The 26,510-nt window shown below is 40.4% G+C and overlaps 1 protein-coding gene across 4 annotated transcripts in view; it reads left to right on the top strand.

Annotated features, from left to right (window-relative positions):
• The window catches only part of CDH8 (cadherin 8), a 156,666-nt gene that overhangs the window by 34,472 nt on the left and 95,684 nt on the right, over positions 1-26,510 (top strand). For all 4 annotated transcript variants that reach the window (XM_040075132.2, XM_040075133.2, XM_040075130.2 and 1 more), the window contains one exon: positions 21,685-21,979. In XM_040075132.2, coding sequence (XP_039931066.1) covers positions 21,685-21,979 — 295 coding nt within the window. The remainder of the gene's footprint in view (positions 1-21,684; positions 21,980-26,510) is intronic.

The raw sequence follows: 26,510 nt of genomic DNA, 5'->3' as shown, positions 1-26,510 counted from the left end.
TTTTATTTCTCTGTTGATCCATGACAATTCTCACAGTAAATACAAATGACAAGGACACAATTCCACTCTACAGGCCGTAGACTGTGTGCGACAGACGTAACACACCATTGTTTATCCTTTGTTGCTGCTAATCTCATCTCACCACAGACCTTAATGACTTTATTGGGTAGTTTATCGACTCAGCTTCCAGTTTCCTTTTTCCTTCCATTTGAGGTCATTGCAGAGGGAATACATCTTGAATTGACGCAAGATATCTCACTGTTCTACATAGCTTAAAATTACTAAAGCTCCTCCTTTGTGCAGTAGTTCTGGATAGTTGCTCTCCTCCAAGTTCTGGTCCCTGGTATTAACAATGTCAAACATGGTTTAAGACACTGGCAAATTCTTAGAGCTTTACTCTACTTGTGGTAGAAGTGGCTGAAAACCCAACAGCCTTTTACCAGGTCTTGACTGTGGCTATGAAGTCTTAAGACAGGTCTGCAGAGAAATAATAACTGATAAAAATACATGTTTATAAAGGTTGCTTCAAGGTTGGGGATGTGGCTCCCTGCAGAAGAATTCCTCCAGTGTTAAACTGATGCTCCACTGAATGAGAGCCAACAGGCTCTAAACTTGCTCTTAAAAACCTGGAGCTGGAGATCTTTTCAGAGAATACATCTGTATTGCTAATTTGCACCTTGAAGGAGGAAATTGGCTGGAGAGTTGGTGAGAATGAATAAATTGATTCACAGTGGCTTGACAACTCCCCGCGTCTGACTTTCTGTGAAACATCTGTGGGTGATGCCACCACAAAATTTGACTGCTGGCTCGCAAGCTGGTCTACTATCAATATGTGATTAAAAACCTGTTGTTCAGATATATGAACTGGATTCGTGGCACTGTTTTCCAGATTACTTTGTCTAGCTTTGAATGGGTGATAAAAGGACTGGAGCAGAGCAAGGAAAAACCTGCTTCTTCAAAAAATGTCATCTCTGCTGACTCTCATAGATGTGCAAGTGGAATAATGCAGCAGAAAATCAAGCGCAGATCTGAAAGTTATGATTTATCCAGAAAATATCTTTTTTTTATAAAAATATTTCTTTTTACAGTTTTAGAGAGAAAAATAATGAAGATGAGGAAGTTTTAGCAAGTATTACAAGGTGAAATTTCTAGCAGCTGAATCATTAAATGTACTCATTTGTAAACATCAGTGATGGAGATGACAAGTTGTATAGATCACAATTCTTTTTTTGTCATGAGGAGTAGTGATTTATTATTTGAGTAATCATGCAGCACAACACAGGATTTAGATTCCCCAAGAAAAAGATTTGCAATGTTTATGGATGTATTAGTATTTCATCATTAGAAAATTATGAGCTCAGAAAAAAAATCATTAGTTTCTAAAATGTGATGCTTGTATAATGAATAAAGCTATAATGTAAACCAGACAGGCAGACCTGTGAATCAAATGCTCCTGCACATCGTATGTTAAAGATTTTCCCAATTTGTTTCTGCTGTAGACAAAGAATACTCGTGTTTGTGCCACTTCAATCCGTGACGGAGGTGCAGCATGTACTCAGAAATATGTCCTTATGTTGAGCACAGTTAATAAGTATAACTGCGCTATTTGGTTTTTTGTCCATCCTGAGAATTGTCCAGTTTCATGCAAATATTAAAAGAGACAAGAGACTCAGATGTCCTGGCAGTCTACGCTTGGTGCTGAAGAATGAATGGATTAAATATATGACATTCTTAGCTAGTATCTTTCTGCAAAGGAAAACATAACATTATGCAATTACACAGTATGGGCATTTAAATTTATTCAGCCCTTGTAGAATCTGCCTGTGGCTCCTTTTTCCCTCTGAACAGACATTATTGTAGCTTTATTCTGGGAAGCAATTTGCCGTATCACAGCTGGTCATCAGTGAGGCATTGTCGGCCTAATTCCATGGCTGGCCTTCAGTGGGGCGTTGTGATTCCCTCGTGCTGCTCTGTGCCAGGACACTCACTCGGCTCTTAATGCACTGAGGAGCACTGCATGTGGATTTGTTGGGAGCACGGGCTGCAAGTTTGTTTTTTCAGGCTAAAGGGAAGGACTATTAACCACGAACTCTAGAGCCTCTGATTTTATAATTGGAAATCAATTGGGCAAAGCCTAGTTTTGCATATGTGACCTCTTCCTGTGTCTGTACCCCGGAATGGTTTTCTCCTGAAATGATTTGTTTAACAATTTTACATTAACAGCTAATCTATTTGCAAAATCAGTTTGAAATACTAAATTGCCTGTGTGCTTTTTGGCAACAACATAGAAGAAAAAGCTTAACCAACACGGAATTATCTGAATGGTGGGGTTTTTTTTTTGGTAATTTACATGTTAATCTCATTGTTCATTTGCTTTAATTAAAAGCCATCACAAAAGTTACTGGCACTGTGGAGTTGCAGTGACTTTGGTAAGGGCACAGCGGGGCCGATTACAGCTGGAGTTGATATTGTTCTCTGGTGCCCAAGGAGGGTAAAATGCAGCTCGAGTGTGTTAGGCCAGACGTTGCTCAAAGACTTTTACTGATTTGGCCACCACGGGCCTGTGTGGACTCATTTCTGTCCTGATTACCCTGGTGTTTGGGAATGCTCGGGTGGCAGGGATAGAGCGTTTCCTGTTATTATATTTCCTGTTATTATTTCCCTGGTATTGTGCAGTTTAGCTCTCTGAAAAGAAAGTGCCTGGCCAGCGTATTTAATACCAATGGCCTTCGTATTCAGGGCTGGCGGACCCAAAATCTGTTTTGTTTCCTGGAAAGTGAACTACACAAATTGTTATAAGTGACGAGTTCCTCAGGGGCCAGAGAGGGGCCAGTGTTATTTAATATCTTCATTAAGGACGTAGATGAATAGATGGAATGGGTGGATTAGATCAGACGGCAGGAAGAAGTGAGGGTGCTGAGGCCCTGGCACAGGGTGCCCAGAGCAGCTGTGGCTGCCCCTGGATCCCTGGCAGTGCCCAAGGCCAGGTTGGACACTGGGGCTTGGAGCAGCCTGGGACAGTGGAAGGTGTCCCTGGCACTGTTGCTTTTTCCTGTATGTACAGTGCTTGATCTTATAGAAACATATCAACATGGAAATGAATAAAATATGTTGCTGTTCTGAATAATTTTATATGAAAATGGAAAGTTCTTTCCATGTTAAAGGGGAAATTCCTAATTATTAACTCAGTAAATTTTTTTTGGGGATTTTTAATTTGCAATGATAATTTATTGTGGTGGTAACAATTTATATGCCAGGAAGCAGCAATGAAGAAATAATCTATTGGGTTTTCTCTTTTTGCCTGAGGTCTCATTATCTGTGCAAGCTTGTTATTTACTACCCCAGAGTAGTGCTACTGTAAAATGTGCAAGAATATCTGAGATTTGTAGTATGCTACGACTGAATTGAATTGAATTGGATCTAAGTAACTGCAGATGTGGCTGGTTCCATCTTTATCAGCTTATCTAAGCCTTTGCACTTAAAGGCTTCTGTCAGTTCAAAGCACAGGCGCTGCTTGGTTGAACAGAGCTAAACTATGGTAGCACTCCTTAGCTTTTCAAAAATAATTCTGATTTTAATTCAAGCATATGTACTACAGAACTTGGAGGAGTTTAGATATGCATCAATTAAAAATTTCTTTCTGTTTTTGTAATACAATGAAGCACAAAAAAAGGAAACATATCAAAGCTCTTGAAGTTTAATTTTAGTTTTGTCAAAAAATGTGTCTTCTTTCCATGTGAACAAATATAATTGGGTTCTTTCCCCACTCTCTTGCTTAAAATAAAATGAAAAAATCACTAAAATATAAATTGAGATTTAGCATCAAAGAGCAATTTTGTCAATACAGGCATTTGGGGAGATTCTTAGAATGTCAGAATTACTATAACACTGGATTTCTGTTCAGCATAGGGATAGACAAAATTTTGCTACTCCAGAGCATACTGAGATATCTAAGTGTGTTTCTGCTTTTGAAATGATGGCAGAGCCTACAAGGGCAGCAAGGTTAAAATGGCTTTTTTTAAAATTTTTTTTTTACCTTTTAATTTTTTTGTTTGTTTGCATCTCCAGTTTTGAGAGTTTGTACTTCAGCTGGACATCGTGACACATTCAGAGGAGAGCTGAATCCTTTCTTTTGATCATTTTTTTCAAAGAGCAGAAATATGGGCCAGATACGGATCACAAATAGATCGCTTCAAAAAGAGTGTCAGATTTGTGGCCGGAGATTTCCACAGCGAGAGCAAATTCAGCCTAATTCATTTGCTACTGAAATATATTCGACGCAATCCCAGAAAGGGCTGTGGACACTGGTGGGTGGGTGCATCAAAACTTGTAATCCAGAATCCTTTGGTCAAGGTAGGGTCTGTGAAAGATAAGCAGGAAGAAATTATTAGGAAGAGACTGTTAAAGAACTGAGGAGATATCAAGTCTAATAATTTCTTTTCCCTTCCCAAAACTTAGTCCATCAGCTTTCACGCTTCTGCATGGTATTTGCTATTTATGAAAACTTGACTTGACTCTTAACGATATCCTATATAAGGTGAGGATATGTTTTGAAAATGTAATATTCCGATCCCTGGAAGAAAATACGCAGTTGGATCCCCTGTAGTGTTTGTGCACTTAGTCTGTGGTGATGGGAGCCGAGGGATTACCACCATGGAACTGCCTGTGGTGCTTTGGAGATCAATATTTGACACCAGTGTGACCCTGAGGAAGGGATCCTTCATCCCCCCTTCCTCTGGTGCAGCACAGTCCCCGTCACAAATCTCAGATGGGTCTCAGAGAAAGCAGCAGGATGTTCCCTTATGCACGGTGCCCCAAATGACGGGAAAAAAAAAAGCACACACACACACACACAAAAAAAAAAAAAAAAAAAAAAGAAGGGAGAAAACAAAACTTGAGAGATTGGTTTGAACATGTGACACCGTGGGGTGATCCTGTCACTTTGCCGTCTCCAAGCACAGGAATCAATTGTGGCCATCCTTCCCCGAGACAGCCTCCTGCGCTGTGCTCCCTGTTCCTTGGGACCTGACAACATGTTTATTGATTTCCAGAGATGTTTTCTGGGGGAAGATTATTGCCTTCACAGGTGAGATTTCTCTGTGCTCATTGTGGATTGCTGAAGAACTGGAAGGGACTCCTGTCACTGGGAATGATGTAATGTAATTTAGGAGGAGATAACATGGGGATGTTTGTCATCCTGTGATACAGCTCAAAGATTTTCATTACAAGCTACAAAAAAAGTAATAATTTAAAGGTCTTTCTAAATCCTACACAAGAAGGAGTCTCAGTAGGTGTTCTAAAAGTGGAATTTACTCCAGTCTTAACTCTTCCTGCTGGGATTATTTATTCAAATTGTGCAGAAGATGCCGAGTCATAGTTGTGACGTCCTTTAGCACAGACACACGGTACCAATTTTGTTTGTTAAGATATATTAATAGCAGATATCTGTATAACTCAGGAGCACAATCTAAGATGTTATTTTAGTGATAAATTAGCATGTACTACACAAATGATTAGGAAGTGGTTACTTAGTTTCTGTGAATTTGAAGTTTGGTGACAACATGGCTCAATATGAGTGGCCAGTGGGGGCTGCAGCAAAGAAAGTCAACTCAACAAGCTGCTGGGTCACACCAGCAAGGGCATCACCACCAGAGACAGAGTCATTGTCCCTCTCTACTCAGTGCTTGCCAGGCCACACCTGGAATGTTGGGCTCAGTTTTGCTCCCTGCAAAAAAGAGGTAGACAGGCTGGAGAGGGCCCAGAGAAGGGCCACAAAGGTAATCCAAGGGCTGGGAGAGGCTGAGTTCAACCTTCAGAGACGAAGGTTTAGGGGAGAACTTATCACCGTGTTCCAGTATTTAAATGGCAGTTGCAGGCAAGATCTTAAACCATGGGTTGGCCTGAGTTGGAAGGGACCTTAAAGCTCATCCAGTGCCACCCCAGCCATGGCAGGGACACCTTCCACTGTCCCAGGCTGCTCCAAGCCCCAGTGTCCAACCTGGCCTTGGGCACTGCCAGGGATCCAGGGGCAGCCACAGCTGCTCTGGGCACCCTGTGCCAGGGCTGCCCACCCTGCCAGGGCGTGCCTTCCTAATCTCTACTCCAAACCTGTCAGTTTGAAGCCATTCCCCCTTTTCACCAGGAGTCACATGGAAAAGATGAGGGGTAATGGGTAAAAGTTCTTTGTGGGGAGATTCCAGCTGAACATGAGAGGGATAATTTTCACAGTGTGAACAACCAGCCCAATGGTTGGTTGCTGGAATAATCTCCCCATGGAAGTAGTGGATTCCCCAGCATTGGGCATTTCTCAGATTCAGCTGCACAGGGTGCTGGGCTGTCTTGTCTATACTGAGCTTTTACCATGCTCTGGCCAATAAACGTTGAACCAGATGATCTTTGAGGTCCCTTCCATCCTGGTGTTCTGTGAGTCCATGAAGTCTTTAAAGCACTCAATAAAATGAATATGTGCTGTCCACCCCCCAGCTGAATTCCAATTCTTGTTTATAACATTATAAAGTTAAAAAAGAAAGTCCGATAATTGTCTCCAGCAGATTCATTTGCATTATTTCCTCCTAGTAATTACATGAACAATGGGAATTCTCTACCTAAGAGCAAAATACATGTTGATCTGTATGTGCTGAAATATAATCACAGCAAATGTGTTTTAATTATGTGCAGAAGTAAAGGCACGGTAGAAAGCTGCTCTAATATCTACAGAATGAGTCATCACCTAAAAGGACTAAAACATTAAAATAAAGCTGGTTCTAATAAGGAAAATAATTAAATTATGATAAACAAATGAAATGAAATTGCTTTATTTTTGTTGGGAGGAAAGGTTTAATTGCAGGATTTGTGTAGGCAGTAGGGAAGGCTTTGCTTTTAAAGGAAATAAGACTTTAATTCTCGTAGAACTTGAGTGCTGTTTCTGAGATGAATGACAGATATTCATTTCATGTGCAGTTGAAAAGTTGAGGAGAAAACATACTTTTCTGTCACTCAAAATACAAACTCCTGAAATACCAAAAAATGTTTTGGAGTAAGCATACTATTTTAATTGGACAAAAATGAAACCCCTTGCACGATAACAAATAACATTATTTTAAAAAGAAACATTCTGTTTACATTTTAAACAAACTAAAAAAGAGAAACACTTTAGAAGAATAAAATTAATGCATATCCAGGTATAAAAAGCTTTTGAATGAAAAATAATCATTGAAGAAAACAGCATGTTCAGAAAAAAATCCTGCCTTGGTCCTTCTCTAAACTCTTTTTTTTTCCTAGGTCAACATTTTAGCAATATGAACAGTTGGCATCACCGAATAATTATTTTTGTTCAGGAAAAAACACACACACACACAACCCCCCCCCCCCCCAAACAAACAAACAAACAAACACCACCCCCCCCAAAAAAAAAAAAAAAAAAAACAGGTGAAAAAACCTATGCAGCTCTGAGGGTAAGGCTGGAATTTTGGGAGTGTCTTCTCGGTGGTCTAAGCAGCCATCCTCAGGACCTTTAACTGCTCAGTTTGTTCTGAATGTTGGGCCTCCATTTCTGTGACTGTTTCCCCAGCAGTGGAATGGGCAGATGATGTGATTTTTGCTTAGCAGGGGTGTGGAGATCCTCTCTAAGTTACTGGGGTGGCTCATTTGGCATGGGGAGTGATGTACATGAGGTCCCTGTATTCACATCTGGATGTTGGTAATGTCATCTTGATTGCAGGAAGACAAATAAAAGGGTTGTTTTGGTTTGTGGAAAGCTGGGAGTGGATTGCTGGTGTTCAGGATGAGTGATCACCCAGCACTGCACCCCAGGGCTGGATGACATGGCCACTCTGATGATGACTCTCTTTGCTTGGGCTATCAATATAAGGTGTCACTTCTGGAAGGGAATCAAGCCAGAAGAGAGCTTTAGCCACAGGGAAGGAGAAGAAACTAGCTTGGCAGCAAGATCCAAGGCAGAATAAATAAAGTCTGAGAGTATTCTTAGCAAAAAATTTACAATCACTGTTGAATAGAATGTTGTCCAAATGAGGTATTATTTCTGGGGAAAAAAACCCAAACCAGCTCAGAGGCTCCTTATCCATCTCTTCTGCAGTCAAAGAAGCTATTGAAATCCATGTTATCTCTGCAAACTTGTGGCCCACCTTACAGAATGTAATTCTTTGTGTTCTCCTTGGTTTTAACCAGCTGCTATCCTAATTTCCTCTCATGCAGATTCCCTGTAAAAGCTTCTTCCCATCAAGCAACTCCCCCATCACTCTGATGGTGAGGGATTGCTTCTCCAGTAATTCCCCACAGGCCTAAAAATTCAGTAATTGTCAAATCTCTTGTAGACAAGAGCAGGAAATGGAAAGAAATGTACTTATCAAATGTAAAACTCTCCAGGTAACCCTTAGAGTAAATATTTTCGCAGGCATTCCTGGATTGTTGGGGTGTTTTTTCTCTTTGCTGAAGCCTGTGGTTTGTTTGGTTTCTATTAAAAAAAAGAAAAAGGAAAAAGGAAAAAGGAAAAAAAAGCTCCAACCATCCAACCATTGTAATCAATGAACTGGCATCTGGAAGTTAAGTATTCTCAGCTTCATTTTCTGTGGCAAGATTTAAATTGCTTAACATTCCTGTAACATTTTTTTCCGTGTGTTTTAGGAGATATATGCTTGGTATTCATTTTCTTTTGTTTCTTCCTGCTTTTCCATGTATTTACTCCAGATATTTCTTTTTCTTAGTTATTTTCAGCCTCCAAGCTGGCTGATATTTGGCCTTTGAGTTTCACTACTGGTGTCCCTTTGGAATGACATTTCAACAGATAAAAGAAAGCTGAGATATGAAGATTATTTTTTTCTTGTGACAATATAGCATAATTTAGCTGGAGGCTTTTTACATTTTTCTCTATTATCCATCTCCTAATCTGCATAACCTCATTCCTTTTTATTAGTAAGGGATAGATGTCAGGCTTGTAACTATTTAACTTTTATATAAAAAGTTATTTTTTGAGGGATGAAGAGTAAATACACTGCATAGAATACAATTTCACAATTTTTCATTTAGCCTTAAAAATACGGATTCTTTTTACATCTAGAGAATGGTTAGAATTAATGTGATGCCCCTCTAAACTTTTAGAACTAGACTGAATAGAGTCCAGAGTGGGAAACAGCAAGCAAGATTTAAATCCTGGTCAGCTGTAAGAAATCCCAGGTGTCCATGGATCTGGTGGCCCTGGATCTTTAAATGTGGATTTCCATCCATCCTTACTGATACTAGAGTCTCCACAAGTGGGATCCATCTGTAAGGGGCTGCTCGTGTAACAGTTGAAACCTAAGAATTTTCCTGTCTTTCTGGATTCTTTCACAGACCTGGACTCGTTTGTTAAACCTGCATATCAATAATATATGAAACCAAAGCAGAATACATAACTGGCCCAAGAACTCTGCTTTTCTTACGGATTCCTCTCCTGTTATTGGGAACGTCAGTGCTGCAATCCCACAGAATTGATGTGTGTTTTCTCTTGGGTTTTGTGCTGGTTAGAAGTGTAGGGTTTCGTTCAACTTGATTATTTTGTCTTGAAAATAATGCTTGAGCTTGTTGCAGCACTGCATTCACACTTCCTCGTCGCACACTCGGAGAGAAAAGGAGACTGGAGAACCCAGGGGGTTTCCCTGCTCAGCCCCTTTGCCAGCACTGCTGCTGGATAATCAGCAGCAGTTATGCACCAGACTGGAGAAAATGATGGCTCCAAGCGTTCCCATCCTTCTGCCTTTTCCTGAGAGCAGCTACCAGTTAGTGGAGTTGGCACAGCTGAGACAGGGAACTCCGGGCCAGCTGATAAACACACACCAACCCACAGATCACTGGTGAGGTATTTAAATAGCCTGCCATTTTTAGTGTGGGTGGAAAAAGAATTTGGTTTAATGCTGGTGTGGTTGTAATTTCTGACTGGTCATGGTTCCAGCTTGTCTCAAAGCAGAGTTAATCTTTGATGAGCCAAGTTTGTTAACTCGATCAGTTTTTGTGTCAGAATATTCCTAGGAAAACTGACCAACAGTGCATTGACACTGCTGATATTTTGTTGAAGAACTTCATGCAGCAGATTATTTTTTCAGTTAACTTTGCCATCAGTGTCCATTTACATACCCAATAATCCCATCTCCATAGGCAAACAAAACATTCCATCTCCTATATCCTGAGTAAATGTGAAAAGGCAGCTTCATTGCCTTGATAAATAATCTCAAACATTTTACTTTACTTCAGAGTCTTGCTATTTTCAACACTTTATTATCTCCCAGACAGATAATTGGTAATCTCATTATTTATCTTGTTTGTATGGAAGTCAGTTACACCTCTATTAATTATCAGAAAAAATATAAAACATAAACTTGCAGGCCAGTGGTAAACTCTGACTTTAACTGGGCTATAAATTGTGCAGTCATAATATGAATTAATAACTAGATGTTGCGCAGGGGTTTTTTTGGGGGGCGCGTCTTTGCTTCTGTATCATTCTTGTCTTTGTGCTTCTCATAGACTTTTCTCTCTTCAAATTTGAGACAGAGACTCCTACTGAAGTGTTTGTATCAGGCCCTAAACCCATTCAAATTTAAAAAAAAAAAAAAAAAAAAAAAAAAAAAAAAAAAAAAAAAAAAAAAAAGTTGTCTTAGTACTAGAAATTTGGGAAGACATTCAGCTCTATTTTTCCCCTAAGTTTGAGTCATACTGAATCCATAGGTGACAACTGTAGAAATTAGCCTGTGTCTTAGAAAGGTGGAGTGGCTTTTATGGTTTATTTTGGGTTCATTCTTCCTTAACTCTGGTTTAGAAAAAGGGAAGGGGAAAAAACCCCATTCACTATTTCCCCATCAACAGAGGTGAGTGAGGTAAGCTGGGGAAGGCTGTAGCATACATTATTAGAGTCCTTGTGACAGCAAGGACCTCTATGTGTTATTGCAGTACAGATAATTAATAACCATTATTTACAGCTCAGTACTGACTGCAGTTGTCCTCTGCCCGGCTGCCATTTGGTGTTCTCAGTAGATTTCCCTCAGGAACTCCAGCAGGAATAGCAGGAACCCTCATAAGATATTTGGATTTTGTTTCATTCTTGTATCCAGGGTATGATATGGATCATTTAAGAACTCAGCTTCACTTCTCAGTATTGTACCTCTTCCTCATCTTTTTAAAGGTGGCTTTTTTGTGGACTTTTTACTGTGAACACACATTTTATTAGAGAATCCTCAGCAGAGTCCTTGGAGATCTTCGAAGTTTTCCCTCATGCAGCTGTTTCCTGCTTTTGTTGTTTCTTTTATGGAATTTATGTTCTTCAGTGAGCTGCCTGATGATCAGTTCTTTGAAGGACAAATATATGTCCTGTGTATTTGAAGGGTCCTCAGAAATCATTATTTAGTTTTATATACCTCAAGTGCTGCCCCAGCCCTGGGCCGGCACAGCGAGGAGCTGGAGCTGCTGGAGAGAGCCCAGAGGAGGCACCAGCATGAGCAGAGGGCTGGAGCAGCTCTGCTGGGAGGAAAGGCTGGCACAGCTGCCATTGCTCACCCGCACAGGAGAAGCTTTGGGGTGAGCCCAGTGCGGCCTTGCAGGGCCTGAAGGAGCTGCAGGAAAGATGGAGAGAGACAATTGCCAAGGGCTGGAGGGACAGCACACAGGGAATGGCTGCCAGTGCCAGAGGGCAGGGCTGGGTGGGATCTTGGGCAGGAATTGTTCCCTGGCAGGGTGCTGAGGCCCTGGCACAGGGTGCCCAGAGCAGCTGTGGCTGCCCCTGGATCCCTGGCAGTGCCCAAGGCCAGGTTGGACACTGGGGCTTGGAGCAGCCTGGGACAGTGGAAGGTGTCCCTGCCCATGGCTGGGGTGGGACTGGATGAGCTTTGAGGCCCTTCCCAACCCAACCCAACCCATTCTGGGTTTCTTTGCCTCCTCTCTTTACCATAGTGAGTATCCTCTCCTTCCGCCCCAGCAGAGGGGAATGCAGGACAGCTGCTCTCCCGCCCTTCCTGAGAGGAGCATTAGGGAATGGCAGGGAGCAGCTGAATGGGGACAGGGCCATATGGGGTTTTGGCTGATCCATGCTCACAGAGCGCTACGAGCTCTCCCCGGCTTGTGTGGGCAGAGCAAACCGACAGTGATTCAGCCATCATTAAATTAGTACAGATGTCTCCCGCAGCCTCCCACAGGAGTCTTTCCATGAGCTCAGACAATTTGGATGAAGGTCTAGACTAAATCATTGCTAAGTCTATATAGATTCTGGCTGGTTTGAGATTGACATATGTTACACACTTCCAGCTCCTGGGATACTGATTTGTATACAAGTTGGCTGTATCCATGCTGAGGCAGAGCTTCTTTTTTGATGGGATGCTGACCCCAAATTTTGGATGTTTGGAATCACAGGTATCTCAGGTGCTTGTAGCAAATGACATAAATACTCCAAACAGTGCCCACACTTATAATCACAGCACTGCTAATTTTGCTTCCTTTGAAACAAATCTGGTTACCTGATGTGCCAAAAAAAAGGTGATAATTTTCCCTGAGACTGGAGTCTCCAAATGTCCTGGGCAGGGGACTGCAGGGCTCAATACAAGTTGCTAGAGAATCAGAGATAATACATCACTAGGAATTAAATCCTGCTGGAGCAGGCACAGTGGTTTATTTCTGCATATTTAATACCGTCGATGTGTAGTGGTTTATGCATCTTCTCCCCATTCAATTCTTCCAGAAGAGCATTAACAAAGGCAGAAGCTATGATCTTTCTCTAGTGGTTTAAGGAATATTTCAAATTTAATGGTGTTGCAAATTGATCGCATTATGAGAGACATAACCTTTGCGAGTGAGTTTGTAAGAAATTCACAGGAATGCATGACTTAGTGGAAATGCATGGGAAATTACATTAGGAAGCTTTGAAAACCACAGAAGTGATGAGGCAAATAACTCCTTGTGAAACTGCATGAAATGATAATAACTAGTTTCAACCAGGTTCCTCCAAATAACTTACAATTCCGCATGAGTTATCCCTAATAAACATCTAACTGCAAGAAAAGAGGGAAAAATAATCAAATTATCCTCATGTTATATCTATTTATTCTGATGTATGACACTCTGATGTTGCTATGTAATTGCAAACAGAGCAGCTCTGCAGAACTGGTTCTGGTTTGTTTGACATCTCATAAGGAGTTTGTTTTGTAGCATTTCCTAGTTGTGTTTATTTTCACATTCTAAGTAATTTGAAAGATATTTCCAGTAAGAAAAAACTGCTACTGCACCCCTGTGAACAGTTCGCGGGTTAGTGTAAGTGCTCTAGAAATCAGTCATGTTGTCACCTGTAAGCAGATAGTTTATAAGAGAAGCAATATGTAAGTACCCACAATTTAATTTTTCAGCTCTCTTTATTTCACTGTTACCTTCTCAACAGCTTTCAATTTTAGCTCGAGCTGGCTGCAGAGCTGATGTTTATATTTCTGCACTGTAGCTGTGTTTGACAGCCAATTGCTAGAGAAGAGCTTTCTATTTGCACTGCCAGCTTTACACATTATGTGGTTTTAGACAGTACTTACTTCCTTGTTCAGACACTGAAGGATGTTAAGCAGTAATCTTAAATTTGAAAAATTACCTTCCAAAAAAAGGGTATTTTACTGCTTTCAGACTGGTTTTATTAAACATTATAAGCAGAAGGCATCCTGAATGGATTTGAAATTTTTCTATGAAAAAGGAAGACAGGTTAAATATATTATCTCTGGGACCCTCCCAATCATTTTGAGCAAAACATGAGAAGAAGCCAGGCTAGTGAAAGCAGCTGAAAGCAGGGCCTTGAAGGATTTTAAAATCATGACAACTTCAATATGCTTAAATAAATACAAATATCTTCTCTCCTTTGACCAGTCTGGCCTGTTGTACTTTTCTGAGCCTTGGCTGATCTAGGCTCTGGCTTGTGCAGTTTGGCAGATTTTGTAAGCAGCCTTCAAATTACTGCTGTGCATACATAGTGATTAACTTTTTTATTCCTCTTCTGCAATCCAAAGTCTATGTATTGTGAGATATGGCTTTGACATTCTCTTGAGGCAATCATTCCAACAACACAAAGGGGTCTTGGTGCTCAACTGCAGAGAACTCTGGGCCTGAGAATGAAGCCTGGCAAGTTCTAAGAAGTCTTTAGGGAGGAAAGGAAAAATACAGCTCAGACAACATGTCAGAAAAGCTCAGAACATGGTGAATAAATGGTGATGATTTAATGAACAACAGAGTAGGATTTGGGATATGGGAGCTGCTGAGCTTCGGGCTAGCCTGTGGAATTCTTACAGCTTGTGATTTTGTACAGCCATCTCCATACTTTGTCTCTATTGGGGACGGATCATCAGGTTAACCTCTGCTGGCAATGCAGTTGACAGCCCAAAGGGAAGAGCCCTCCGGAGTCATTCCTGGGGGCTTCACAAGCCTTACATGTAGCAAGAACTATAGCGTAGTTGGTGTCCAAGACTGACAAGCAGGAGGAGGGAGTAAATGGCTTTGCTGCTCTTTCACTGAGTTGGGAAGAGAGTGACAAGTGCACTGTTAATTATAATGCCTGAAGCACTGGAATTGTTAATGTAAGAGCTTGACCCCAAACAGTGGGAGATGACAGATACTTTTTTTCCCCATAAAGATACAAAAGAGGGAATATGTTTTACAAGACTAAAGCCGCATGCAATTTTTGAGACACTCTCTGCCCAGCTCTCAGATCTCCTGTGGTGAGCCACTGTTCACTGTACATGAAATAATAGTGAAGTAAATGAGATGGGAAAGAACTCCTCTTTGGCAGCATGGCACAACTTCATCGCATGCTTCCAAGCGTCAGGAACAGTTGGGTTAAAAAAATCCAGAGCTGCTTGTAGGAGCGGTGTATGCTGGAACAGGGGAAAGGAACAGCAGTCTGGGTTCAGAAATAGTTGCATGAACTCCCAGCTGGGCAGAGAGCCAGCTACAAAAAGGTGCCAGCCATCTGAGGCCACTTGACACGGGACACTTGGGCGTTAAAGAGCCGCGGAAAGCGGGGACTGGAGGCGTCAGGCCAAGCTGTGGTGGGACACGGGTCAGGTGCGGTGGCGGCGGTCTCAGGACAGAAGGGAAGACAGATGGTATTCCCAAATGGAAGGGGCCAAGGCCAGAGCTAGGGAAACAGAAAGCTTTAGCTATCATCTGGCTTAACATAAGGACTCAGAAACAGCAAGGTATGTAAGCACTGTGTGCAGGAAAAATCAGCCTGAGAGCGGGGTTTGGGTGGGAGCAAAGCACCTTGTCCTTGTTACCATCACAACCACCGGGCTTGTGGGTGGGGTTGTGGAGTTGGGGAAGGATTTGAATCTCGGGACGTGGTTTCCTCCTTCCTAGGACTTCCCTCTGGCAGGGGGAACACAACAGTGAAGAAACACCAGAAATACGTAAAAATTCTAATTGTAAGTTCATTTCGAGACTAACTGGAGAAAAATGCATGAAGCTGTCTAAGAATGGCCTGAGTGGTCCCATGGCCTGGATGCTTTTCCTAATGTGAATCTTGGTGAGACTGAATGTGGGTTTATCTCTTCCTCTATTCCTCCCATCTGTAAAAACAAGTAGAGCTATATATTTTTTCTCCCAAGACGTTAGGCAAAATTAGATATTAAAGCTTGTTCATTCAGCCTGGTGAAGAAGGCTTGATACGTGAAGAAGTACATGATACAGAAAGGACCAATGGCACCAGCATCAGGAAGGACTTGGGTAAGATTCAGGCAGGTTCCTGAGCTCTTTCCTTACATCAGCTGGTCATAATCAGTGGATTAAAATAACCTGTTAGAACACAGGCTTGTCTGCAGTTTTCAAACAGCAGTTCGCTCCAGTGTACTGTGGGATGATACCAAAAGGTAAGCAATGAAAGTCATTTGTGCACAGTTACAGCCTGAATATAAACAGAGACAAAATTAGCAAATCAAATAGAATAAAAAAGCAGTAGCAAAGAATAAACAGAAACATAAAAGGAGCCATCTGGAATCAAAGATACTCAAATGACATGGTAGGAAACTGAGGCAGACAAAAGCAGAGATTACTCTCTTAAATGAAATTTTTAGGGATATTACTGCTTTAATTCCCTTTGAATCTGGTTATGGAACTGCAGCTGAGAAGTGCAAGCAGTAATGTTTTTTGACAGTTACTCCAGAGGCTTCAGCTTACATGATTCTTGGATCTTAAATGGAACCTTTGTCATCCACGGACATCTCTGTTTCCCTTCTGAAAGTGTTCCAAGGACCGACATTATGTCAAGAGCATCAACTCTGTGCCCCAATTTGTCATTACTCTGAATAATAGTGCAGAATATTTGATTCTCCTCTTCCCCATTGTGCACTTATAATTCCCATTACTAAAGATGGGATCAGCCTATCCACGGAGAAAATGAATTATTCTATTAAATTGAAATTAAATTCACTTTATTAATTCTGTGCTGTGTGCAAGTGAATCAAATCTATTTATAATAGTTTAATTAGGAATGACTCTTTAAACTCAGTAAACATGTTCATTGGCCATGATGTGTCCGGGCACATCAACAATACACAAAAAACTCTCTGTGACTCCTGAAGAGGTTCATGTTTTTAGGAAAAAAACACCCCTGTAATGCCATGTACGGAAAGAAACACCTGAAGAGTAAGGTGCATTACAGTTTTTGAAAGCATTTCAGGGCCAGCATACAGTTTTTGATGTATATATAAAATGGTTGTAAAAGTCACTAAAACCCTTCCATACTTTCACAGAATGAGTGAGAGCTTCTTAGAATCCAGCAGTTTCAGAGAAGAGTCATAAAAAGCTGAAAATTCCATCTCAAAGTCCATTAAATGGGGTCTGCCTCATAAATGAGGAATTTTATTGCAAGGCAAAGGTAAAAAATAGAAGAAGAACCTGAAGCATTAGGACAGTGTGGTGTGTTGTGCTTGTGTCTGTGAAACATCAGGTGAAAATCAGTGAGGCAACCAGAAAAGAAAAGATTCCAGAGTTAGGACAGGGAAGGATGATGCAAATTTTAAAATGAAGTTTTAAGGGCAGATGAATCCTTTTCCCTTGAAACAAGTACGGGGTAATTCCCTTGTAATTACATGAGGATGAATTAATTACTTTCTAACAAACTCAAATAAAAACTTGACTACATAATACTGCCTTCTCTTGCCTTAATTAAAAATGTCCAGGAGCATTTTCATAACGTGTCAATTCCACCTCTTCCCCCCCCCCACCCCGTGAATTATCTCTATATTCGTGCTTTTAAAAAAAATACAATATGATACGAGGAAATTGGGATTGGAGATCCTCCCGCTGATGGGGGATCTATTATGGGCTGTTGTGTATCGAGTTTTGTGTCAGCGCCACACACCAGGGAGGGCTGGAAGTGCCCAATCCTCCTGCAGAGGAAAACCAACAGCTTTCTGCTCATCTGGGCATGGCCCAGCCCCAAGTGCATTATACACTTTCCTGATGGTGAACACATGGAATTCTTTGTGCTGAGCAACCTGTTGTTTTGACTGCCTTGGGTTTGCCAGGTAGCTGAATGAGAGCAGGTGAGACAGCTCCCAGCTGCAGAGGAGACTCGTAAATCTGCTCAGAATTGCAAAACAGCTTCACCAACCTCGCCCCCAGCCTTTGTCCATACATTAAATCCCTGGCTGCAAATGCAGTTTGGAGCCAACTACTTGCTAAGAAAACCTTGTTTAAAATGTGCTGAACAAAGAGTTATGGAATAGGAAAATTTAATAACAGTCCTGCTCTCCTAAAGTTGTGTTTTACTGCAGAGTAGCGCTTTTGCATCTGCAGAATATAGAGGCTCTTAGAATAAGTTTCATCTCTGCAGTTTCTCTGGCATGGATTTTAATTATACATGTTTGCAATATATATATACATGAAAGACTATAAATGTATTTTATACCCTTGGATAGTGTGTTGGCAATACTTTTAGATGTGCATTGGTCATTACTGAAAATAATGTTAATTTAGTGGCAGCACCCTGTGTGTGCTGTTCCTTCATTGATTACCATCTGTATTATCAGATAGAACAGCAAAGGAATTAATAAAGACTAGAAATTGCTCTAGTCTGAGGGTTCATTTGGAATGAAGTTAATTTTATAGGAAAAAAAATTATCTGTGCTGAGGCTACAGGAGAATTATTAGTAAGGTATTTATACAGGGCATCTGCATTACCATTAAAACTCAGAGATGGTCCAAAGTCACTCCTTTTTCCATAAATCCAGGCATGAATTAGGTGATGGACTTGCATCTGGTGCTTTAAGAGAGAGAGATGTTTGGATTTACAGTCCCATGGGCAGAGCAATGATGAAGGAAGATTTCACTTCCTTTGAAGTCTAATGAAGTGAATCTCATATAATGGAAGCGATTTTGCCTCTCTCTGAACATGATGAAGTTCTCCAGTAAATGTGTTTGTTTGTTTTGGGGTCCTCTCTAGCAGTGGGACATTGGGAAAGATATAGATAGACATTTTCTGTTTTAAACAGAAATTCTTGTTGCATCTGGATGTTGCTCTGGAAAAGGTCAGCTTTCAAGCATAGGTGTAGCAAATAAAGCTGCAGATGTGGAAAGCAGTTTCATATTTACATTTGTGAGGCTTTTCGAGCAGAAAGCACTATTCATTTCTCATATTCGTTATGCCCTTCTGTCATTCACCTAGATCCTATATAATTATGTGTTTAATGATCTTCACCCTTCACACGAACACAGCTTGCTGAAGCTCGACTCTTGCAGTAAATTATCATTCATGTCTTGTAGAAGAGAGGAAATATTACTTGGGAAAAATGCTGTGCTATCTGAGTTAAGATTTCAGTTTGTGGTATAACTTTGTAATAGGTGATGATGACTTAATCTTAAATCTAAACAATAAAATGATTTTGGAGAAGAGGCTCTTCCATGGGTCATTTGTTATAATATTTTGATAATAGAGAGTAGAAGACTTCAAAACCTAGAAAAGGTATTTTAGTCATTTAAGTCACTTTGGATGCTCCCCATAGGTTGTAGTCAATGCCACATTTACATCTTGTTTTTTTAATTAAGGAACTAAAAAAAAAAAAAGAAAAAAATAATTGACACTATGAATCTTTGGGTAAAAAACTGTTCTTCCACTCATTAGATTTAGTTTCAACTTTAATATTATAAAATGCTCCTATCTCTTGTACTTTGTTTCATGTTTAGCCCTTCATTTTATAGTGTTTCAAATAGCAATATTTGAATAGCAAATAGCAATTCTTACTTTTGATACAATGGAATTTAACTTATTAGAGGAAACGATTAATGGTAATCATAGACATTTTCATCATTTTAACTGTTGGTATCTCGCTAGAACTGCAAAGCTTTTATAGCTCTGCATTAATATCTACCAGAACTGATTTATGAACCATAACTGCTGTTGGATATTATGGGTAAAACCTGAGGTTACACAGACAGCCTCTCTTACTTATTAGCAAATTGCAAACTCGAGAACATTTGAGCCTTCTCAAATGTCTGTGTGGAATAATCTGGTTTATTCTTAAAAATTCAGATTATAGCTTTTCATTGTGTAGCTGGGTGAGCTGAGATGTTCCCAGTTCCTCTGCTGAGCTGTGGGTGTCTAGACAATGCTGTGATGTTACATCACACTAACTCAGCTCTCAATATGCTGCCAAAACCTTCATATGCAATGTTAATGCCGTAAAGATTTTATTCGGGGAGCAAACAGCTGCTTAAATTATAAACAGTCTGTTTAAAACACAGATTCTGGATTGATCTTTGCAGGCTCTGGGGCCTTGAAAATAAGGACGGTAAGGACAATAATCTTAAGAGGCAAGAAGTTGTGTTAAATTTCTGAGCAGACCAAACTGTGACACCAACCAAGAGGAGAGGGCAGCAGCTCAGTAAATGAGGCTGATTGTTCTCGAGCAGGAGCTGATGGCAGGTGCAGAAAGAAAACCAGACTGAACTTTTGGAAAAGGGACTCAGCTGTCGCTTGACATGTCTGTGTACATCCTGTGGGCTGGGTAGGAAGAGTGAACTGGATTGAGTCATGCATATTCACAGCTAAAGTGCTTTGAAAAAGTTGTTAGAACAATGGCGGTGTAATAAAATGCTGCCCAGCAAAACAGAGAGGGTGAGTTCACACCTGGTGTGGTTCGTGGGAGTTCTGCCATTATTGCAGAGCAGGGAATGCACTGGTGGCCAGGATTTTGTGTCTGTAACAAACCAGATCTTCGGGGAAATCAACCCTGGCTGCCGCTGTCCACTGTGCTCATTGCAACAAACAGAGCTTTGAGTTTTCCGAGCTCTTGAACAGCTGAATTCATGAACAGGTGAGTTGTAGATACAACTGTTTGTGAGCCATTCTGGACAGAAGGACCTGCAGAGCCACTTGTGATATAAAAATCTCCCTGTGGTTTGGCTATAGCTGGTGGTACAAGGCTTTTTTCCACACCTATTTTAATATCCTAATGCAAGCTCTTATATTAAACGATGCTGCTGCCTGGCCCTGGCAACCCCTGCTATCAATTGAGAGTAAAATGCATAACCAGCAACAACTTCTGTTGAGCTGTCTGCACAAAATGAGCTAACAGGAAAAAGTCTTTAGTACTGGTTGTAACTCATGTTGCAACCTAAGCAAGTTGTACTCATTTCCTTCAGACTGTCTTTTGTGAGGCAGAGATAAATAATAATAGATGCAAGTTCCATTTTTAATGATGTTATTCACTTCTTATTGATCATATTGAGTGTGTTAGACCTAACAGTAAACATAATTTAAACCCCTATTACTGTGTGTTCAAGTTATTACCCTGTTTTTTTGAATGTATTGACAGGGATACATATGATCTGACCATTTCACACTCTCCCTCAAACAACTTAAAAATTATTGGACATACTCTGATATTCAGTATTTGGCTCTGAGCCTACCAAAAAGTCAGTGGAAGTTCTTTGTCCCTAGGTTTTTAATTAATAAAAAAATTCAAAAGAAAGAATATGTTTCTCATAGTCCTTCAGTTTATTATAATCCTCTCTTGTTTTTAGAAAAGCCAAATACAAATTCAATAATTTTTTTTCCCAATGGGGCTTTGAGGAGAATGGGAAGATGTGTGCAAGGGTTTTTATACCAGGGCACATACTTTTAGAATAAAGGGTTTAGATCCTTTTAAGTTCTGCAAAGAACCTTAATTTCTGTGACTGCTGTCTGTGACAAGCTTCCATAGATGCCAGTGTTCAACCATTTCCAGTCACCTGGAAATAAGCTGAAATTATTAACTAAAAATAAGGAGTTAGATGAAAACATATGTTATGGTTAACCCTTCCCTCACCCTTTGATCTGATAGGTTAAGGACATTTTGTACTTGTTCATTTGGGCTGATAATGGTTCTGAAGGCATTTACATTTTAAAATGGGGACTTAAAATATATATAACAGCTGCTTTTTAAATAGAAAGTTTAATTATGCCCATGATTGCATCAATTTTTGATTAGTATGCATACAAATCCCTGCTCTCCATGTGTATTCAAGCTGAGCTGTGGATCGCTGGTGCAGGGATTGAAGCACAAAGGAACAGCTGACAAAATGTATAGTTAGAGCAAAGCAAAAAAAAACCCCCAAAAACCACCAAAATCCTGTGTGTACTTTTTTTTTTGTCTCTAAAATGCCTTTTTGTTTGTTTGTTTGTTTTCTTTTATCGCCTTTTAGCTGCACACAGACCTGGATCCTGGCAGCAGCAAAATCAAGTATATTCTGTCGGGAGATGGAGCTGGAACCATCTTTGTGATCAATGACAAGACTGGAGACATCCACGCCATGAAGAGGCTGGACCGGGAGGAGAAGGCTGAGTACACTCTCACAGCCCAGGCAGTGGACAGGGACACAAACCAGCCCCTGGAGCCCCCCTCAGAATTCATCATTAAGGTTCAGGACATCAATGACAACGCTCCTGAGTTTGTGGAGGGCCCCTACCACGCCACGGTGCCGGAAATGTCTGTTGTGGGTACGTATGTCTGGGCAGCCCAGGCTCTCCTTGCTCGCAGCTTTGGCCCTGCCAGGAGGCTGTTGAGTTGGTGATGAATAATAAGGTATTTATTATGTTGTTAGCATTCATTTGCATATTTTCAAATTATTTCTTGGCCGAAGCTTTCATCTGCAGTACAATAGTTGAGTCCCTCAGTAGTGAGGAAATGACTAACAGCTGTATTAATGTGTCTTTGTCCAACAGCACTTTAATGGGCTAAATTTATATTTCCCTTCTGACACTGCAGTTAGAGTATTGTTATCGAGAAGGATTTATCAAGATTTGCTCCAGCATGACGCTCTAATCCTATTGATATTTTGTTGATGTTTAATTATCTGTTTGTTGTTTTCCTACACTTACAGGGCATTGATACACACTTATTTGTTTTCCTCTAAGTGCAACAGTAATCAGACAAAAACATTGAAATGAAAGATGCTGTGTCTGGGAATTGATGGTTAGGCTGTAGAGTGGACTTAACCAATTAGCCACAGGATTTGCATGGATGATGGAAAGGAAAAGCAGAGAAAGCTGTGGAAAAAAGATGGCGAAAAGGGAAATTAACTGTGTGAAAGCAGAAAAGAGAAAGCAGAAAAAAAGAACATAATCTTCTTAATATATTTTACTTATATTTATTCATTTTGTCAGATTAGTGTGAATCTATTTCCTCATGGCTTAATATATTAGAATCTTTTCTATAGTTTGTCCCTGTGTTTGCAAGTGAACGTCCCTACAGAGGCAGATATTGACAATCCCCGTGACACACATCCAGCTCATCTTCAGCTGTCGCTGAAGCCAAAGGGAAGCAAACCCACCAAACCAAGAGAATCCATTTTAGGGCAATATAAGAATTCAGCATAAGCAAAGGCATCAAAATCTGGCCATGAAATGCAGAGGAAATTCTAATGCATTTTAGCGTTAGGTTGATGATAATGTGCTTTTCGGTGATTTGTCTACATCTGTCAAAGCAAGGTAATTGAAGGAGTGCCAAGGCACTTTGTGAAATAAAGCAGCATCCTATCACAAAGTTTCAAAAACACCACTCTCTCTTCTTTAGCTAAAAAGAGGAGGAATGTGAGGAGCCAGAACCATCCTCTCACTCACAGCACAGAGACTTACACCGAGTCATTGTCAAATGCAAGTGTGATGTGCTGACTGCATGGTCCTACCTGAGGCTTCATCTTTTAAATCAGCTCTTCTCCAACAGATTTTCATACTTTCATCGTGCCAAATTGCTTGTGCCAAAAATGATAGGTGAATTTTTGAGCCTGCATTTCAGTTCTTTTGCTAAACCATAGCTTTTATACGTTGAGTTACTTTTAATTATACAGAAGCACAAACATAATGTGGACCTGCTTTCAGAAGATATTTCAGCCAAGCTCTAGGTGAGCAAATGACTTAATTAAATAAAATGAAAATAAAAAAACCAAGCCAAAACAAAACAGTGTGGGAGAAGGAGGAAGGAAAATTGAATGCTGTCATTCCTTATGTAAATAGGATTTATGTAGTATCCTAGGGGAAAAAAGAGAAATATACATGCAAGAAAAGCAAAGATGGTTTCTGATCACAAAGCCTATTATAAAAATAATTTATATCTGAGCATATTTTTAATCTGTGATAAAGGCATGGCCCTTATCCAAACAGTATTCACGGTAAAGAAGAGGAGGAAAAAAAACCAATACAAAAAAACCAAACAAAAAAAAACCCCAACAAAATTGAAAACTTTGAGAGGAAACTAATCAGGAGATGAATAAAAATCTACTAAATTAGTAACATGAGGCTTAAAATATGGTAAATGCAATGAGAGTAAGGGAATAAAAGATAATAAAATATTAGTGAAAGAGAAGTAAAGTAAAAATGGAGAAAGAGTGAAATAGGAGGGAAAAATGTGAAGAAAGGTAATTAAAGACGAATTATAAGTTAAAACCTAATCTAGGAAAACTTTCATTACAGAGGATTGTAGCAGAAATGACCAATGGCTGGATGTAGTTTAGGGAATAGCGAAAGGGGCTGACTCCACAGGAAAATGTTTCATCTGTTCCCCAAGAATGTTGGGGAAAAGAGAGACACTGAACTGCCTCTGAAATGACAAAGTTCCACATTCTTACGGTTTGTTAGGCTGCATGAAAGAGTTTTGTCCAAAATCAAGTGCATTCTAACAACAAAAATGGTTGTTACCATTACTAAAACAGCCTATATGGTAGAGATTTGCAATAGATCGTCTGGCAGGTCTGAAGTTTATTACTGTAACTCTGAGAGTTTTGCACATTTATTCCCTGGCCCTTCCATGTGTTTTACAGGACATTCCTAGGAGTGCAGGTCTCCAAGCTGCTGCTCTACAGAATGTGAACTCCTGCTCTTTTGTTGAGAAAAATAATCTATTTCTCTGCTTTTGCTTTGAAACTCAAAGGATGTTCCTGATTGCATTACATGGGACATGAATGAGTATGAAGTCTCTGAAGTAGAGGCAGTGGAGTCTGTGTCTTAATCTCTGATGGAACCAAGTGTTGACGCTGGAAAGTGGAAGATGAGAGTGTTGACCTTTGTTAATGTTGCTGTTACTCTTTCCTTGTGCTTTCTTCTCTTGACATACCGGTAGCAATATCAAGAGATGAAGGATATTATTCTCTGTAAATTATTTCAAGCTTTTTGAAGTTTTTTTTTAGCCCTCTTAAAATTGCATTAACTCTTCTGTAATGTTTATAAGAAAATGGTCTTTCAGAGTTCAAGGGATTTTTATTATTTTCCCCCCACTAAGAGTATTTCACTTCCATTATCCACTTACTTAATTCCCTTAAAGAGATCTCCACCCACTGCCAATTTCAGCCTTGACTTTTGTACAACACAGGCATCACTAGGCAGTGTTCTTACTCAGGATAAAACAAAGTTCTACTGAACCTTTTCTTTCCTCAAAATGCTTATATCAATTTTCTGCTCTGAAACAGAAGCTCATATGCTCTCTATATATAGTACTTATGTAATGAGGATGCAGTACAAGGCATTTTATTTTTGGGCCTCAGGGGAAGGCAATGCATGAAATACAGATGAAGGCTTTAACCTTTCATTGTTCTAAGGTTCTAACACGATGCAGTTTTTCTAATTGGTACCTTAAGACCTGGTCTTATGTTCCTGCCTAGAAGAGACGTATTATAGGAGTGCCAGGTGTTATTTTCACTGTCTAGAACTGGAACGAAACACTATGGGGATGTGAAAACTGGGTTCAAACTGACAGAGGGCAGGGCTGGATTAGATGAGGAAGGAATTGTTCCCTGGGAGGGTGTTGAGGCCCTGGCACAGGGTGCCCAGAGCAGCTGTGGCTGCCCCTGGATCCCTGGCAGTGCCCAAGGCCAGGTTGGACACTGGGGCTTGGAGCAGCCTGGGACAGTGGAAGGTGTCCCTGCACATGGTTGGGGTGGGACTGGATGGGCTTTATGGTCCCTGCCACCCCAGCTCTGGGAGTCTGTCCCGACCTGCAGTGTGTGCCAGCCCACGTGGGGCTCTGTGTGTGCGCCAGCGTCCAAGAGCCACACACGGCCACGGCGTCCCCCGCTTGGTTTTTATTCTGTGCTTCGGTGCTCTCTGGAAAATCCTGCTTCCCTGCTGAAACAAAAGGATTTGCATGGCTCTCCTCCCAGTGCCTGGTGCAGAGAGGATCAGTGTTAGCCAGAGCTCGCTCTGGGAGGAGTGCTGCTCACTTCTCAGCTGTCTCCGCGGAACACGCTCCCACACACGCGCTCGCTGCCGGCCGCGTCACCGTGCTCAGAGTTATTCTGAAACCGTTCCTTTCTCTCTTTGAGCAAAGAGACCAGCACATTCCAGGGAAAAAAAAAATAAAATAAGAGTTTTGAGAATTAAACTGAATTTATTTTACTGTAATTCCTACATAATCTACCATAGTAAGCCCTGCTCCCCACCTCCAGAAATGAATTTTCTTGTGAAAGCTGATAGTGTATATGGAGAATATGTTCTTTGCTGAAACTGTGCACTTTAATCTTTTAATTATGATATTAATTTTCTTAAAGAATTAAAGATCAAAAAGTGAAATCTGTGGAATTACTTCATTATGGCAAGTATTACAAAAAGGAAATAATTTAATATTTCTGTAAACCTTGTTTAATCACTTTTAAACGTAAAATTGCACACTGGGGTAGAAACTCAGTTAAAACCTTAAAAAAAAAAAAAAAGAAAAAAAAAAAAGGATTTATCTGTGCTTCTGGGAGTAAGAACCCCAAGACTCTATTTTTTCCCTCCCCATTTGTCTATGAGCTCTGTATCTATGTCTGCAATGAAGATAGAATATTATGTAAATGAATGAGCAAGCTTAGAAGATCCATAAGGGTAATTGGAACCAGTTCTGTAGCTTATTTAAAGAAAAAAGAAAAAAAAAGAAAGAAAAGAGGGGAAAAAAAACCCCAACCACACTCTCCCTTGAGTATGTTCAGTTTCTGTGTTACCTTCTTATGTACAAACAGATTCACAAATTCCCCAAAACACGTGCAGAGGTGGTAATGGG

The sequence above is a fragment of the Hirundo rustica genome, chromosome 11, assembly GCF_015227805.2.
Source record: "Hirundo rustica isolate bHirRus1 chromosome 11, bHirRus1.pri.v3, whole genome shotgun sequence".
Lineage (NCBI taxonomy): Eukaryota > Metazoa > Chordata > Aves > Passeriformes > Hirundinidae > Hirundo > Hirundo rustica.
This window is presented reverse-complemented; position numbering and strand designations above follow the sequence as displayed.